A 19859-nucleotide genomic window follows, 5' to 3' on the forward strand; every position below is an offset into this window, starting at 1 on the left:
GTAGGTCGTTGATATATCTGAAAGTCGAATTGAGGGCACAGCAGGTGTTTTCTTCTTTTCATACATAAGAATTTGCATTCTTCTTAATATGAATACAAAAATAGGTCTGCTAATAACGGAGCGCAATTGGTTCCCATGGGAATTCCAATAGATTGTTGGAAGGCCGGAGTGACATATCTTGCATTTCAGAATGTAGCCGCCCTGCTCACCAATCTAATCCGGTTGGAAAATAATACAACAGATGTAATTTCTTTATTAAATGTTTAATAACATATACCTTTCTTTATTAAAACGTTTACAAACAAATGTCAATATATTTGTTAGTTTGTGATTCTTTAAACAAGAACTGGTTTGTACAAGAAATGTTTTAAATGCAGAAAATTATTTAGGAAATGTTGCTTTTGAATGGATTTATCAACAACAAAGAATTCTAACACTCTGTAAAACAAAATGTAGCAAGTTGTAATGTTCTACAATTTCTCCATCCTTATACGTGAAATATTCAGCTGATTGATATCAAACTTATGTATGTTGCAGCAAGAACAATATGTTTGCCTTTAAAAGAGATGCAGTGCAGTGCCATGAGTGTTTCACGTTTTTTTTTCAGCTTTTATTTAAAAAAAATATTTCATGGTTGCATTCTTGTAAATATTCCTGTAAATACGATGTCAATCCCGACTAAATTTAATCAGTAGTATATATAGCGTATCTACGTCACACGGGAGTTCCCCTACGCACGCGGGTCTATTTTTATAACAGTAGCAAAGGTAAACAAAACATGGCTCCAAATCGCCGAGAAATGACAAGTGCTCTAAAACAACAAATACTACGATTAAATAATGAGGGTAGGAAAAAAGCACAAAAAGCACAAATAGCACAAATAACTGGATACGATCGATCTACCATATCGAAGTTTTTGAAACGTTATGCAACACGAAAAAGTATCGACAATGACCCACGAAGCGGACGACCAAAAAAAATGAGTGTCAAGTCCAAATGGATTTTGAAAAGGTTAGTTCTCCGAGATCGTAAGCAAAATTTAGGAGATTTAACAGAAGAATTTAATCGTTCTGTGCCTCGTCCAGTTTCTAAACGGTCTGTTCAGAGAAAATTACATCTTTTGAGTTACACACGACATAAAGTAGCGAAAACCCTCACAATATCAGCTGTCAGCAGAAAAAGACAAATTGATTGGTGTCAAAACCAAAGAAATTGGACTGTAGATAATCAATGGAAAAATATTATATTTTCTGATGAAACGCAAGTTGTTCTTGGGTCTGATCAACGTATGTACGCTTGGAGGAAAGCAGATGAAAAGTGGAGGCCCAAGTGTTTCGGACTGCGTTCAGTGCGCAATGGCGGCGTCCGTATCACCGTCTCATTTTGGGGTTGTATTTCCTACTCTTGCGTTGATATCCTAACCCCCATTGATGGTAATTTGAATACAGAGAAGTATATAAATATATTGGACAATCATTTATGGCAAGTTATCGCGAAACATTTTGGTAATTCTCCTTGGATTTTTCAAGATGACAATTGCCCATGTCACATGTCTGAACGGGCTAAAAATTGGAAAAATGACAAAAATATTCCGTGTTTAGACTGGCCATCGCAATCTCCTGATAATAATGTGATAGAAAATGTCTGGATGATAATAAAAATCAGACTTGGGCGAGAGCAACACCAGATTAAATCCAAACAAGAACTTGTAAATGCTGTGTTGCGGATCTGGGATTCGTTGACTCAAGGCTATATACAGTGTCTCTACGGAACCATACCTAGACGAATACAAGCTGTTCTAAAAGCCAAGGGTCATGCTACAAAGTATTGACAGTTTCAAGGTATCATCTTCAGTGGTATTTTTGTAAGTAAACCTTATTTTACCTAAAGATAATTCGTTTAGAATTTGCAATGTCATGAAAACGTGAAACACGTATGGCACGGCATTGTATATTAAAAATGTTGCTATCTGGATTTTCTTAAAATAATGTGTGATATATATGTGATACTTTATCGAATTTCATGCATTTTTAACGAAAAAGATTTTTTCTTTCTTAATTTATAAAGGACTAAAAGGACAAGAAAAATTATCAAAATTACACAGAGTATTATCAACGGAATTATGAAAACTAGATTGTCACTGTTTTGCTTTTTCGTAGTGCTGATTGTTGTATAATCAGCAGACTTATTCGGCAAATGTGTTACAGCTGTAGAGAGATATGAACTTAATAACAGGTTTGTTGAAAACGAAGTACCAGTTTGCCGTTCAGCAGTAGATTTTGTACCACTCACGGTTGATCCAATTCCATTTCCAAACGTTATATTTTTTGTTAAAGATGCACTAGTTGTTTCTGAAAGTAAAATATGCATAGACATGTAAAAAAAAAAAAAAAAACTTTTCGTGTAAATGCTCATTGATCATACAAGTGTTTACTAATTTTAAATTGGTAATTATATAACATATACCAAGTTAAGTTTTCGTGTTAAGTTTTTTTTTCATTTGGAATATATAAGGAATTTTACGGTATATACATTTTACAAAAAAGGCAAAGCTGATAAATTATAGCAAAAAAGATGGGAAACTTGAAATAATAATAAATACATCAGAGAAGTCAAATCGTATTGTATATTTGAAGCATGTTTTTGTATGGTTTAAAATTTGCACTTTTTACTTTAAAAAATATCGTCTACGAGGTAAATTATTGAAAAGCAAGTTTATGAAACAAGAATATCAGCAGTCTCGTTTAAATTCATCATTTCATAAATTCTTTGGTCCATACAATGACCTTATCAGTAAATACAATTTATCATTGCGTCAAATGCTGACTGATGCTTTTAGTCCATTATTTATACACTGAATTTACGACTATTTTTTTCCGTCATTTCCTTATCAGGTCAAGAAGCACATGGCGAGTTTGACCAGTCAGCAAGGGATCCTCACTCCTCCATGGCACCTTATCAAATTTCTTATGTTTCGGAGGTCCGTGTTTGCTCTGCTCTTATTATTTATTGTTTTATGGACTTTGAGATTGAATACTGTCTGTTATCTCCATATCTTTCCTTTCTATTTGTAAGACATTTTTCAACTCTTATATTATACGCAGAAATATGTTTTGAACAAACATATAAGTAAGATGTTTTGAAAACTTAAGTAGCTTTACAGTTGCGTATTAATAATACCTTCGTAATATGAGTTGCATTTTTGGCCACTATATAATTTCCGAACGCTTGCCATTCCTATCATGTGGATATGCCAAGAAAAGAGTATACCTACAAATTATAAGAGTATGAATAAGTACGACAAGGAATAAGAATTGTATTATAACACAGGAACTTATATTTCTATGCCACCGCAAACGAAGTTTCTGGGATATATAGTTTTTGTCGTGTCCGTCTGTCTGTCTCTCTGTCTGTCTAGCTGTCTGTCTCCCTGTCTGTTTGTTTGTCTGCAAAAACTTTATCCTTGCCCATAACTTTTGATTTAGGTTGACTTTCATATTTCATATGTGTAATTCTTGAGACAAGATCTTTCCTTGGGTACCACCAAATTTGACCTTCTGACCTTGATCTTGGGGCTTGACTCACTTTTACACAAAAAATCAAAAATTTTACTTTGGCCATAACGTTTAAGCAGTATATACCAGAACAATTTTATTTTACATATATATACATTTTTTTGTGAAAAGTCATATCAATGGATACCAACAAACTTGACCTTTTGACCTTGACCCTGGATATTTACGTACTGATGAAAAATTTTAACCTTGGCAATAGCTTATGTTTGGTAAGGACTAGAACTTTCATACTTCACATGTAATCCTTGTAAAAAGACTTTTCGTGGGATACCAAAAGGTTTGACCCTCTGACCTTGAACTTGGAGTTTTACCTACTTAAAAAAACAACTTTGGCCACATCTTTTTAAGGGTATAAGCTGTGACTTTCATACTTTATTTTTTTATCCTTGTGACAAAACCTTTAATTTGAAAACGAAACCTTTTAATTTGACCTAGGAGTTTGACCTATTTTCAATATTTTTAACCTTGGCCACAACTTTTGAAAGGTTAGTGCTGAACTTCCATACTTATATATATATTATATATATATATATATATATATATATATATATATATATATATATATATATATATATATATATATATATATATATATATATATATATATTCTGTGTAGAAATACTGTATAGGGGATTAATTTCACGGGTTGTGATTTTCACGTTTTTCTCTTGTTTGACACAATCACGGTTTCTTGAATTCGCGGAATTGGTATATGATAAAAGTTACCTCCCTTGTCTATATTCGTTTAATCTATACCGCTACATATAAACTACATTCTTCAGCGTTGTTTTTATTTCACGAACAACAGGGGAGGTTTATATAAAATTGATAGATTTAATTAATAATTCATTAATACAAGCGCAGTTATTGAACGTCCTACACTCTAAACGTCAAATGACTTTACTTTATGCTATTACTATGAGTGCATGTGCACCAAAGATCTTCAATACAACGCGGCGAAAAACCACTGGACAGAAGTAAATGTATTTATGTAGTTCGCTGAAATATTATCTTCCACATCCTAAGTTCGATATTTATTTGAATGATATTTTAAAACCAAAATGTTGATAGAAACTAACATGCATGATAATGCAGGTAACAAATACACGTGGTAAAATTAATTACGCACGGGTAATCAAATCCCATGGCCCACGTGTTTTGATTGATGAAACATGTAGCGTTGGCTATTAAAACAGCTCTTGAACAAACACGAGTTATTATCTGCCGATTTGAATTAAAGTAAAGCGTGATAATTTAATTAATTGAATGACGAATACTACTCGTAATTACTGAAACGACCATGTACTGCACGTACATGAATATCAACCTGTCGTAGTCAACCTATCGTAGTCTATTCTCAAAATTCCAAATAAAACATGGAGATTATTGTATATTTATTCACTGTTTCTTGAATTCACGGATTTATTAACACCGTGAATATAGCGAATATTAACACCGCGAGTTATTTTCCCCCTATACAGTACCTTTCATTGGGTATCAATGACATTGACATTTTGACCTTGACCGTAAAGATTTTGGGACTTATAAAAAACATTAACCTTGGCAATATTTTTTTTAAAGTAAGGGCTAGGGCTTTAATACTTTACATATATAATTCTCGTGACAAGACATCTCATTTAATTTCAATGACTTTGACCTTCTGACCTTGATCTTGGTTTTTTTACTTCCTTTTAAAATCTTTTTCACCTTTACCATTCCTTTTGTACGGTTAGAGCTAAGGCTTCCATACTTCACTCATGTGTTCTTTGTGGAAAGATCTCTCATTGGGTATCAATAACCTTGACCTTCTGACCTTGATCCTGAAGATAACGGTACTATGAAAAAAACACTTTAGTCTAGACATAACATGGGAACAGATGATGATATGGCTTTCATTTAACACAATTGTATTTCCAGTTAGGAGACCCTACATTGGGTACCAATATATTAAGTTTGCATTTAGGGAAAGTTTAATCTTATCTATGTTGCCATACGGGGGTATCAGTGTTTCAAAAACATATCTTGTTCTAAATGCTTCTAAAACTTGAAAGATATCGTTTTTAGCCTTTTGTACCTTGTAGCTTTCAATGAAAATTAAAACAATTAATATTTCATGAACTACAATATTTCATTTATAAAATACCATTAACAGGCACAATATCATTGACTTGGAGTATCCACATGCCACTTGGATTTTCTCCCCAGAACTGCACTGACGTCACATTTATGGTTAAAACTTTTCTGTAGTCTATATGCCGTCCAGGTATGATTGTAGTATTGGTTCCACAAGGAGATGTTAAAGTTATCTCAAGAAAACCAGCCCGGTTTGAAGAAACGTTAAGATATATTGTTACATGTTCAAGTTCTTCTATACCACAATAAGATGGAGATACACTCATCTGAATGCGATCGTTTAGTCTATAAATATATGAATATCAATATATTACAAAATTATCATATTTTTCTTTTCCATGAGTAAAATGATTGATAAAATTAAAGATCTTAAATATTAAATTATTAATAATGCATATGGTCGAATGCTATGGAAAATCTAAATTCACAGTTACATTTTGATGTGCAGTTGAACCATGTAATTTAAGATAAGGATACACTCTTTAAATCTCTTGGGATCGTGCCAAGCGTATAAGAAATATACAAATATCATGATACTTTACTCTGTAAAAGATACCATAAAATCTCTTGGGATCGTGCCAAACGCAAAAGATATATACAGATATCATGATACTTTACTCTGCGAAAGAAACAGTAAAGGCTATTTTGAGATACGTTGATGCTGTTTCATTGGCTAAAGCCATATGTTCAAAAATGCATAATCATAGTATAATTGTTACATTTGTAGAAATGCTTTAAGAATATTATTATTCTCCTTTTCTCGGTATGCTTACTATCCTAACCCAGACAAAAAGTTCGAAATTATAAAGGAAATTGTATTGAGATTTATACTTAACTTTAAAAAAAATCTTTACAAGTTGACAACCTTTCTGGTATTTCTGAAATCAGTGTCTTAAATGAAGAACCAAGACCCGTGTAGGTGGGGTTGTTGGGTTTGAAATTGTTTCAACGATTGTGATGTTAATGGTGTGCGAACTGACGAACGACATGTTTCATAAAATAACTTAATCAAAAGTTCTAGAATAACAATTTACTCTCATGCTTTTATTTTCTATAAGAAAATCCAATTGTATTTTAGCTTCAAACAAGGGCTTTTTTCTCTTACGTTTGAGGAATTTGCTCCTGGTTGAAGATGTTTTCACAATAAATCTCTTTAGGTACATTTTGCCACTCCCGACTTTCCTGAACAAGACGTCCAATATCCAACAGTCCAAAACCAAAGGTAACAGAAGCTTAAATATCAATTGAAAATTCCATATTTTTGCTGTCTTCTTAATTCGAAAGTTAACATCTTGTTTGTTTTTTTTAATAGCAAAAGATTTACTTTTTAAACCAGCTCCATTTAAAACAAAATCATCAGGATGGAAAGGTAGATTTGAATTGGCTGTCTTAACAAGAAGATGCATAACATCTCTGTACCCTACGTTTTGACTGCAATGTAAAAAAAAACAGAAGCATTTGAAAACAGTCTAGAGAATCGCTATTCAGATTCCCTGAAACGCTTTAGTACAAATAAACTAAAGCTTAATAAAGTAAACAACAGACAAATAGAGTACTGAAGGATATGGAGATAACGCAGTTTTCAAAATCAAAGTCCATAGAACGATACAAAATATAAGCAGAGCAAACACAGACAACTAAAACATCGGAGATAGAACAGGTGCAGTGTAAGAGTGAAAATCTTATGCTGACAGGTTACACTTGCCATGTGCTCTTTGTCATTATCAGGAAATTACGGAAAAATTCATCGTCTATTCGGTGTATAAGAAATAGACTAACAATTAGTATGAAAAACGTCGGTCAAAATAAGACACAATGATAATTTGTATTTTATGTCAAGGTCATCGTATCGACCATTAAAGTTACGAAATGATGACTTTTAACAAAACTAATATCCTTGTGTTATCAACGTACTTTTCAATAATTTACCTCGTTTTAGAAATCGTTCCTACGTAGAGCATGCTCTTGCGTATCGAATCAGCTGAGATACATAAACTCCGTATCAAGGTGATGAGAGTATATTGCTGCATAAAAAAGGTAAGTTAACTATAGAATTGCAAAAGTCATCAAATTTATATGATGTGTGCTAATATTGATATTATCATCTTTTTTTTTAATTTTGACCCGTGTGTACGTCCCCTTCAATGTATTTTCTATCGAAATGTTTTAATTAATTTATTTTCTTCTACCTAATCATGTGTAAACATACAAAAACTCCTTGTTTCCATCTGTCGTTATATAAAAGGCATACATTTACATTGGAATGAAACTGCAATTAAATCGAAACATGAGGTACGGTTGAATCATTTTAATTCGTGGGGATCAATGTTCGTGGGTAGGCAAAATTTTGTTTGTTCATGGGGACGTTATTTCGTGGGTAACTCATAAATACAAAAGATGCAATAAATAAATATGTTTACAAAATAAATGTTTGTGGGGATGAAAATTCGTGGATAAGGGTGACCCACGAAATCCACGAACATTGGTCCCCCACGAACATTGATGATTCCAGAGAATTTGTTAATTTACGGTGTTGTATTGTCTATTTATTTTGTTATGTGTTTTATTGCGATTATTTTTCCCAACTTTGATCCGTAGTTTATTTCAGTTATCATATTCTGGGCCTCTTATTTGAATACTCTTCTTGGTACCTGTTCACCACACTTATATTATTTATTTACTTGAATTGGTAAGGCTTTATCCCTTCTTAGAACCGGCTTTCGGACACAAATACACAGGCTCAGAATGCAAGTCACTTCTCTTATTCGTAAAATCTTATCAAGTTAAAGAACATGTTTTTTCTTAGTGTTAAGGACTTCTGAGGTGAGTTATATGTTTAATTTATAATTTTTTCTCTGTTTTGTTAATTTAAGGGTTAATTTAATATAATTATTATTTAGGTAAATTATTGACAAACACGTTGATGAAATAAGAATATCAGCAGTCTTGTTTAAACTCATCAATTCGTAAGTTACATGGTCGATACAATGCCTTTGTAAGCAAATGCTATTTATCATTGAGTCAAATGCTGACAGACGTTTTTCATACTCATTGTTTGTCCATTACTTTTACACTGAAACAGTATAGGACTTTCCTGTTATTTCCCGATGATGACAGGAGCACATGGAGGGTGTAAACGGTCGGCGGGGGATTCTCACTCAGCCTCGATACCTGATCCACCTCTGATGTTTTGGAGGCCAGCGTTTGCTCTCCTTCTTTTTTGAATTGTTTTCTTTGGAGTTTTTATTTTGAATACTATTTGTTATCTCATTCTGTGACATTGAGTAAATAACAATGAATTGAAGAGTCATTACAAACGCCTTTTATCCAATCTGCATGCATGTTGATTTTCCCTTTGTTGTACTTTCACGGTGTTCAACATTTGTGACGTCAAAATAAATTGCATTCTTTGATCTTCTGACCCACATCCCGTGTTATGGTATATCAATGAAATAACCTTCCCAAAACTTTATAAACAAAATGCATATATGAAATGTAAATATTTCATATTTAATGAAACCAAATATAAGTATTTATAGCATACATGTATATCACGATTGAGGAGATGTATTTTTAAGCTGCAGTTCTAGGTGCTATTTATGCACGCACTTTATGTCGAATTTTGGTCTAAATGTAAAATATCATGCCCTAAATATAATTCTCTTTCATGTATCTTTTTTTTTCATAAATTGAGTACGATAAAGTCTATCCTCTAATTTTCATGAGTAAAATATCTATGTAACACTGGTTACGAACAGTCAGCAACATTATTTCGTTATCGGCAGAACAAAGGTTATATATTTTGTATACTTGGCAGGCCTTCTAAGCTTTCATGTCATTCACTAAATTTTTGTTAAATTCAATCAATATAAATTTTTCTCATACTAGGTGAAAATTATGAGTACTTCTTGTTTTGCGTTTTCTTCCGGAAGTATACTATTTGGTTTTGTTTGGATTGATTCGAAGAAGCAATTTTTTACACCACGAGTCCACAACATTGAGCATGTCCTGCATGTTTTCCTTCGGAGAAATAATTGTAATATCGTCCGCAAACAGTAATACACTTAAGTGAAGATTTTCTTCAATCTGTACTCCATAATTTAATGCTTTAATGGCTGTAGCAATATCATTGATGGAAATTGCAAGTTATGTGGGCGACAAATTATCTCTTTCATACAAATAGAATAGGAGTCTGCTGCTAAATATGGAAATGGATATTTTGTACACTTCATATAAAAACCTGATTCCACGGTATTTCAATGGAATTCTAAGATCGGATTTGTTGTCTTTGATACTATATAAATGCTTTACGCCAGGTATGTGATACAACTCCAGTATTAATGCATAACTGAAACATTTTGTGCAATGTTTTGACGACGTTTTTTTATTTTTCAAAACTTCATACGGCAGTCCATCTACTTTTACAGACTTGCCGTTTTTTTTTGTTTTTTTTTTTTTTGTTATTGTTGTTGTCTTATAGACAACTTTTCGGATTTCCAATTCGTTTAATTGCGAATTTGAACAAGTATTGGTATATACAAGGAGACAAGCATCATACGTTCTAAGTGTAATTTTTGGTTGATAGCCTCGTTTTTAAATTTTTGGTAAAATTTTGGATCAGAATCAGGTTTACATGTTAATCGTTATATCATGTTTGTTTTAGTAAATGAACATCTGAACTAACTTCTTGGTCGTCATAACATTGTGTAGAGTATTTTTTAATAAGGACTCAATATCTAAAGCTTAGGTTCATATATGTTTTCTTTCATAGTAACAGATACGTTTGCCTAAGATGCTTTGAACATGTTTATAATTTTAACATAATTCATGCTCCTTTTATGTTGATCTTCATGTATCTCATAGTTTTCCACAGTTCCTTTAGCTAATTGTTCCAGTATGGTTTGTGAATATACACATTTTTCTTTCATTTTCTTGACCAATCATAGCTAGGTATTTATTCCATCATTCACTAATAACAATTTCAAAGAAATTTTCAAAGATTCTGTTTATTTTTCTTGAAGTTTCACAACATACTATTTTTCTAACAAGTAAATTATTGCGTGTATGGCTGGATTAGAATTTATGAAATCGCTTGGAATTCGTCGACTCTGTGTTCATTGACTTTGCTGGGGTTGTGTTCATTTTTAAAATCTTGCACCGAGTAAAAAACATTGCGATGAACACATATATAGTTAACTACTGATTGTCTACGTTTAAAATGGTATTCAAACTGATTTGTCTGTTCTCCGAAACGGCCATTTAAGGTACAGAATCGACTTTCATTTAGAAATTTTAAAAATGAACTTCCATGTTGCTTATGGGTAATGTCAACAGAGAAACGTAGCGGTATATTATCGAGGAAGTCGTTACAGTCTTTTATATCTCCGATTCTTGCAGGTCACCACATACAATTATGACATCCGATTCATAATTTTAAAAAACATTGCGATAATAAATGTGAGCAGAATAAAGAAGCATTTCCCCACGGTGAATTTTCGGGAAGGAGGAATACAGTGAAGTGAAACATTGTAATCTTTCAATATTAATTGCTTTGGTGATGATATCGGATTATTTGGATTCCCCATCCAAATGAGAGCTATCTGAGCTACCTCCATTTGCCATTTTTACTGGCTTTGGAGTTTTTTTTAGCACCTGAAGATAACCTTCGTTTACTGTCTGACATACATGTATCATAAGACGTATCTATGAGAAAATCCAAGTCTCCATTAACTGTGATAGTGAAGCTTTAAAATGTCAATAAACTCCTTTCAAAATGCAGCTCAAATCTGAACAAAGTCTATCTTCACGCATAGATGTAGGCCCAATTATGTAGTGTGTTTACATATTATTCACTGTGGTTATTTTTTTCTGCACATACTATATGTTAATCCGTGCAAGTCCCTTGCTGGGACCGTTCTCAATTCAATACAAAATTAGGTATAATATGTTATTTTTATGAGAATTAAGGTTATCTGAAAATAAAGATTAATACAGATAAGATAAGTTTGAAAACTTCTCTTTCTGTGCGTCTTTATTCCGTTTACTTCTTCCTATTAATTGTTAACAGTATTGCGTAGGAAATGATCATTGTTAAAGGTGGTTTATACAGGTTACCGTAACAGAGTAGATGACTATAATAATATAATGTCGGATAATCTTACTTCGCTTGTAGCAATAATGCAATTGCTCCAGATACCATAGGAACAGCTGCTGAATTTCTTCCAAAGTATGGTGTACTCCCATTCAGTCCATCTGTTGTTTTCTTTAAAAAAAAAATAGACAACTTGAAATCTATTTTACAGTAAAAAAAATAATTACATCAAAGATTGATAAAATCTAAAATACAATGCATATTTTATATTTTGAAAATTATGATTGCACATATATGCATAGAGCTTTTTTTTTTTTTTTTTTTTTTTATTAATAGAAAATTTTTTTTTTATTTACATTTCCATTGCATATAAACAAAATTCCATATAAATTGCTCGCTACATAATGGTATATATACAAAGGATTTTAAACTCACACACACACCCTCCATTACATTCACTCACACATATCGGATTTAACTGGAATTACGTGTATACGGAAAAATTAAGGCTGCTTTTATAATTCCCTACTTCAATTGTTCACAAATCATAAAAAGCGATTATCAAAAGCAAACATACTAAAAGACATTTAAATTATATTCAGATCAAAATAAATATGTCAATTTGATTCAAACATTTTCTTCCAGGAGTCCCATTTTTTATCAAAAAATGACAGTATAGAGTTATTAATTGATACACACCTCTCACTATTATATTTCAATTTCAAATGATTTACCAAACCAAGAAAGTTTGGTTTTATACATTGTAATAAGCAACTAAAAATATATTGCTTAGTATATAATATAACAAAGTTTATAATTATGTTATCTTTAGTGAATGGCATTTCACCTAAAATAATATTTTTGAAATTAAAACCAATTCTTTTAGTAGTTGCTCTATAGATATGCATACTCAAATTTCTCCATAAATTCACTACATCATAACAAGTTACAAATACATGTTGAATAGTTTCAGTATCCTCTTTACAAAAGCTACATGAATCAGATGTTTTTATATTAATTTTCTTAAGATAGTACCCGACAGGTAGAATTCTATGAAGAAGTCGGTATTGAAGCCATTGTACTGAAGAATCATTTGTTGTCTTGAAACACACTCGAAAAACATCTTGAGTGCATATTTCACTCACTCCATGAGAAGACAGCTCTAAATTCCACTTTGAAATTGCTGTAGGCTTTAAACAATTTTTGTTTATGACATTGTAAACAATTTTTGAACATTTTGTATTTGAAAAAATACATTCAAAATAAAAAGGTAAATAAGGTAGACAACTTTTTTACTATTTTGTTTTCTTAATATATTTTAAAAACATTTTGCAATGGCACTAATAACACTATTGTACTGCATTACATTTACAGTAGGAAGATTAAAATTTTTTTGGAAAGCAGACTTTGAAAGAAAACTGCATTCTTCAGACAGAAAATCTCCAACAGTTTTGACACCTTTCTGATACCAATTTTCTATAAAAATACTCTTATTTTCAATCTTGATGTTTGAGTTGTACCATATTGGAATATTACAAGCCTTAGTTTTTATGTCCATGTCATGTTCTACCTTTTTCATAACATATTTCCAAGAACTAAAAACATCCAACCAAAAAGGGTTATTCTTTGACATTATGACATTAGAAATGTATTCATCTCCATAATCTAAAATTTGTTTTATAACATCATTTCCATTAATTGCCAGGAATCTATCAAACCATGGTTGGTTTGTTGCAGTCAACAGTCTTTTGACCCAAGTGCATTTCAAGGATTTCATAAAATTGTCAATATTTACCATCTTTATACCTCCAGACAGATTATCCTGAATAACTATTGTTCTCTTGATTTTTTCACATTTTGATTTCCATACAAATTAAATAATTATTTAATAAAGAAATTTTGTCAATGCTAGGTGCAGGAAGAGAAATAAATAAATGATTGAGTTTTGGTAATATAAGGGTTTTAACAACAGTAACTCGACCAATGGGTGTTAGTATTCGTCGATTCCATTGTTGAATCAATGATTTTACCTTAGGTAGAATTTGATCATAATTTATGTCAGTTATTGTTTCTAAATCTACTGAAAAATTTATGCCTAGCAAGGAGAAGGTTGTTGACCCCCAATCTAACTTCCATCTCGGGTGGTGAAAAACTTGGTTTGAAAATTTTTTTGAACCAATCCAAATAATTTTTGTTTTAGTACTGTTTATTTTCAGCCCAGATAACCGTGAAAAAAAATCTAAAGTTTCAAGAGCTGCAAAAAGTGATTTTGGTGAACCATCAAGGGCAAGCGAAGTGTCATCAGCATATTGGGAAATTTTATGTTCTTTCTCCTGAATAATAATGCCTTTAATATAATTTCACCCTCTTCAACCCATCTCGCGCGTGATCTGATTAAATGGCCCTGCATTTTTTCTCGTCTTAAATTTTCGAGAGATTTTTTTTTTCCTCATAAATAACTGTGTTGCTTTTATTTTGTAACTCTAATTCTTCTATTTCTTCTATTTCTTCTACTTATGATTTTTCAAGTTCATCTCTCTTCTTTTTCTTATATGAGGAATATGAAATGGTTACTCCCCTTATTTCCATTAGAAGAACTTCTAAAAATAGACTGTCATCAATACAGAAAATATCATCAATAGATGTTTTGCTTTGTAGATATTTCAATTTTACTTTTTCAATTTCTTGTTTAACTTTTTCCACATATGTCATGTCATACAGCAAACTATTATTAAATTTCCACAGGCCACATCCTCTCTCAAAAGAGTTGAACTTAAGTTCTAAAACTACAATCGAATGATCTGATCTATAGCCAGGTTTTATTGTAAAATTTTCTACTAAGTTGGATAAACCTTCAGATATAAGAATATAATCAAGCCGACCTTGCTTGCATGGATTTTTTTTCCTCCATGTGTACACTTTTTTTTCTGGGTTCAAAATCCGGAAGTAATCAACAAGATGAAGATCCTCCATAACTTCTATAAGTTTGTCTCTAGCCTTTGGATTGTTCACATGAGTATAATTATATGTATCGATAGCAGGGTTCAAAGCAAGATTTAGATCACCACATAGTATGAAATATTCATTGTCAAATTCCAAAAAAATTTCACGAATTTTTTCATAAAATTCTGGACAATCGAGATTTGGACAATAAACATTAATAAGAGTTAATCTGTTATCCTCAACTGTTATATCTAGTGCAACTAGATTTCCCTCACAATCCTTTTTTTCTTTATGGATTTTAAATTCAAAGTTGTTATTAAATAAGACACTAACACCACGTGAATTGGACCTGAAAGAACTAAAAATACATTTATATCCCCATTGAGCTTCTATATTTGGTTCTAAATCATCAGTAAAATGTGTATCTTGTAAACATAGGATAGAAAGACCCTTTTTCTTATAATAATTAAGAACATCACGCCGCTTCTGAGGTGTTGCTAGCCCCTGACAGTTCACCGTTGCAATCGTCACTGAGTTATTCATTTGTAAACAATTTCAAAACATTAAGCAACCTCCAAGCAAGTAATCCGATATAATAAACACTCTCATACTCGTTCATACTTTCACCCCCACCTTAAATACAAACAAAAGAGGCAAATGGTTTTGCAAACAAAAGCAAGCAAAGATGTCTGTACAAAGAAAATAAAAGGACACGGCAAATTGTTCTCAGTGAAAAATCTAAGACCAAAAAAAGAGCTTTTACATTTACGATAAATGGAGCCTGTATATTCACATACCTTTTCAGCCCATGCCGAATTTCCCGTTACCGGAAATAAACATTCGCTAAATAAACATAATGGAGAAAACCGGAAATAACACAACCTTGTGATCTCCGGAAAAAAATTCATGCCTTAACTCATAAGGCATATCCAAAGTTCAAATACAAAAAGCAATTTCCATGATTACTAATTATAAATATAACCTGAAAATATTACAGTGTTTTTAATTACCCAAATACAGTCTAGAACTGCAAGTTTGATGAATTGTATTTAAACTTTATTTAAAGCATCCATCATGGTGTTTTCCATAATTTGGAAACGCTTTGGCCCGAGATGTCTCCCCATCATCCTTGAAATTACTATCGCCATATTGACACGGCTCTGATCCTGCAATATAACCAGCATCTTGCGGCCCGCTCCGAACTCCCCATCATCACAATATCCTTCGTGAAGAATCCCGTTATTGTCCTTGAAGCGGTAGATCAAAATATTATGGTTGGCCCGTCCGTACAAGGGATCAATCGAAACTTTCTTATAGAAGTTTCTCACCTTTGCAAAAGCGTTAACATCAACTGCCGCCGCACTGAATTGATTTCCCCCATCTGAGTGAGTGTCTGATCTTTTGGTCGAAATTCCTTCAATTTTCTCGATCTCCTTACTGTCCATTTGTAGAAGTTCCTCTGCGTTTGGAGTTGAAACCTTATCCTTGTAAACAGTTCCGTGCATAGAGCTTAACTCCGGTTTTACAGAAGTCCTCCCATGAGGGTAACACTTTCTTCCCGAGGAAATAGACATGAATTCCTGAAGTGTCCATTTCATTAAGAGTCATACCGTTCACGGTAGCTCAGTCGGTAGAGCGCTCGCTCTGTGATCGGGAGGTCGTTAGTTCGTATCTCGGCCGCGACTGACTTAAGTCGATAAAAAAAAGGGTAGCAACTGTTCTTTCGCCATGAGCTCGGCACTTTGAAGTGAAAGTTGCGGTTCCTTTGGATGAGACCTTAAAAACCGAGGCCCCGTGTCAGCGGCAGGCGTTGGCAGGATAAAGATCCCTCACTGTTCAATGGCCCTGAGTGCCGAGTAAAGGTCAAAATTTGAAGCCCTTCACCGCCATACGGTGACGTCTTCATATGAGTGAAAAATTCTCGAGAGGGACGTTAAACAATACACAATCAATCAATCAATCATTAAGAGTCAGTCAGCATGTAAGGACATTAAATCCACCAAGGAATTTCAGAAATGATAACTTTAAAAAATATTTCTGATATTTTTGATTGCTAAAATCATCTGCCAATAAATTTGTCAGTTAATTGTAAGGTTATGATCGAACACACACGGTCCGGAAAGAATTAAAAACCTTGCCAGCGAGCTTGTAAAAGAAAAGGGTAAGAAACTGCAAAAACGTCAAATGGGGAAACAACCAGGACTTTTCAAATATAAGCGTCAACGGTTTATTAGAATGCTAACCGTTGGTGTGCAAACAAAAAGATGCCAGTTAATACTTAAAGCTGCATCTGTCAAACCATATGTCGGCTTTCAACCCAATTCTGACCACTAAAAATGATAGTGACCAATAATTTACTCATATAACTAGTACGTTGCTTTTATTTTTTAGTTTAAGTACAATGTAAAGCAATCAAATCAAATTTAAAACATCAAAAAAAGAATCAAAATAGTCATAATATTTCATAATTTCATATAGATAGCATAATAAACAGACTATTGGTGTCGTGATTTTCATAGTATCCTTTGAGTTGAGTTTGAAAAAAAATAACACGTAACCGGCATACGGAGATGTAATAAATTGTTTTGGATATAGTTTATATACATCGAAGACGGGAAAGAAATACAGAAGTGACACTGTTTGTATTAGAGAAATTGTTTTAAATGGCATTAAATTCAATGAGAATGCAGTTGTGTTAAGGAAGCATATAAGTCATTTCTCGGGAAATTTAGACTTTTTAAAGAAAATTAAGTTTGATATGCAGATGATACATCTGTTATTTCTGATGGCTCTCCAAGCTCATTGGATAGAATTACAAGAGAGTTAGATTATTTTGCATCAATCTCGGGTCTAAAAATAAACTTTTCTAAAACTAAATTAGTCTGGATTGGAAGTAAAAAATTCTCAAAAGATGTATATCATCACTCAAGATGGAAGTTTGATCCCAGTACTACATCCTTTGATTTACTAGGTGTTAAGTTTTCTGTTGATTTACATGAGATGGTAGATATTAATTACAAATTAAAAATTGAAGAAATTAAGAAAACCATGTTACAATGGAAAGCTCACAAACTTACTCCTCTTGGAAGACTGACTGTAATAAAAACATTACTAATTCCTAAACTAAATCATCTTGTCCTCACTTTACCAAATCCTAACGATGATGTCATGAGTGCGTTTGAAAAAGACTTGTATAATTTTCTATGGAATAATAAAAATCATAAAGTTAAGAAAAATGTAATGATTCAAGAGCATAAATTTGAGGGCTTAAAAATGATAGACTATCAAAATTTTGTTACATCATTGAAATCTAGTTGGATAAGGCGGGTTATGTGCTCAAGTGCAAAATGGGTTAAATTACTTGAAGCAGAATTGGGAATAAGTATAAATCATCTTTGGCTGTTTGGAATTGACTTTATTAAGAATCTGAGTAGTATCACGAAAAATAAGTTTTGGAAAGATGTTTTATCTAGCTGGTGTAAAGTAAATCAGGCTAAAGCTGTAGCTGATTTAAGTCCTCTCCAAGAACACATATGGCATAATCCAGGAGTTACCATTGGTGGCCAGTCAATTTTCATCAAAAGTTACTTTAATTCGGGCTTTGTTCTTATCAATGATTTCTTAGATTTAAATGGAAATTTTTATAGTTTTGATTTTATTCAAAATAACTTGAAGGTAAATACAAACTATGTTGAAAATGCCGGACTAAGAACAGCAATTAGAAAGAGACTGTCGTGCTTTAAGAATTACGAAATAAAGCCAATGCCTAGACCGATGCTTCCATCCAGCCTTGAAATTTTCTTAAAGAGTAAAAAAGGGTGTAAAGATATGTATAATGTTCTTATTAGGAATAAAAAGGGCAATATAACTTCAGTTGTAAAATGGAGTGAAAATGGGGAAGAATTTAGTGAAAAATACTGGGAAAAAATTTTTGAGCTACCTTTCAAAACAACCCAAGAATCAAAACTTCAATGGTTACAATTCCAAATCTTACATAGAATAATTCCGACTAATTGCCATCTTTTTAAATTAAGACTTATTGATTCACCATTATGCTATTTCTGTGAGAAGGATATTGAAACTATTAATCACCTTTTTATTGAATGTTTTGTTGTAAAAGAAGTATGGTTAGAGATTGAAGAATGGATCTTGCAAAAAGTGAACAAGCCTGTTTGTTTTGATAGACAATCAATTTTATTTGGTAAATTTTTAAAAAGAAACTCCTACAAGTTTGAAAACTAGAAATCTACTTATTCTGATAATAAAACAATATATTTTTGCTAGTAAGTATGCCAAAATTATAAAATTAAACATTGAGGCTTTGAAAAATGTTATTACTGAAAGAATTAGAGTCGAAAAATTTCTTTTGTTAAAAATTGTAAATATGATGAATTTGAAAGACACTGGCAGGAAATAGCTGAAAAACTTTAAAATTTTCTTTCCATTAGCTTTACAATAAAGTGTGTGCCCTCTCATCTTTCTCCCGATCACTTTCTCGTTTCTTTCCCCCTTTCTCTCCCCCCCCTCTCTTTCCACATAAACTTTCACACTAGTCTTTATTATTTCTTTTGTTTGTTTTTGCTTTATTATAATCCTTCTTGTATATGTATTTATATATACGTCTGTTTCATATCTGTGAAATTTGTGTGAAAGTTAAAATAAACTTCTCAAAAAAAAAAAAGGTTGATTTACCAAAACCGCTGATAAATTGTATACAGATAAAACAGTGTCTAATGCAAAGACGTTCACAACCGCCTTTCTATTTATAGCGAAAGGACAAGATAGGGTAAGAACAGTATTTGGCCCCCGATTTGGGTTGTCTTTTAGAATGATCCAACAATTTATCATTTGAAAACCTGTTTTCACCCCTGCAACAAAATGAGTATTGGTTTTAAGATTTAGGGTATACAGGGGTCACAGTGAGGTCAGGAAATAGGTCTATTTTCGAAATTTCTCATTTTTATGCAAATTTTCACTAATTTTACAGCACATTTTCTTTCGCAAAACATAGAGCACACGCTTGCCTATGCACCAAATTTATATATTTTATATATCAGATGCAGTATATGTGTAAAAATCTCAGATAGGCAAGCGTGTGCTCTATGTTTTCCGAAGAG

The 19859-nt window shown here is 32.3% G+C and overlaps 1 protein-coding gene across 1 annotated transcript in view; it reads right to left on the reverse strand.

The window, feature by feature from the left end:
- Positions 1–2010: 2010 nt before the first annotated feature.
- LOC134250614 (furin-like) overlaps positions 2011–19859 on the reverse strand; it is a 46196-nt gene continuing 28347 nt past the window's right edge. Inside the window, exons 8-13 of the mRNA XM_062732972.1 lie at positions 11870–11970; positions 7033–7139; positions 6814–6940; positions 5719–5993; positions 3181–3270; positions 2011–2351 (exon numbers count right to left, since the gene is read on the reverse strand). Coding sequence (XP_062588956.1) covers positions 2011–2351; positions 3181–3270; positions 5719–5993; positions 6814–6940; positions 7033–7139; positions 11870–11970 — 1041 coding nt within the window. The remainder of the gene's footprint in view (positions 2352–3180; positions 3271–5718; positions 5994–6813; positions 6941–7032; positions 7140–11869; positions 11971–19859) is intronic.

Source organism: Saccostrea cucullata, unplaced genomic scaffold (assembly GCF_032062105.1).
Source record: "Saccostrea cucullata isolate Sc308-1 unplaced genomic scaffold, CSIRO_AGI_Scuc_v1 ctg1747, whole genome shotgun sequence".
Lineage (NCBI taxonomy): Eukaryota > Metazoa > Mollusca > Bivalvia > Ostreida > Ostreidae > Saccostrea > Saccostrea cuccullata.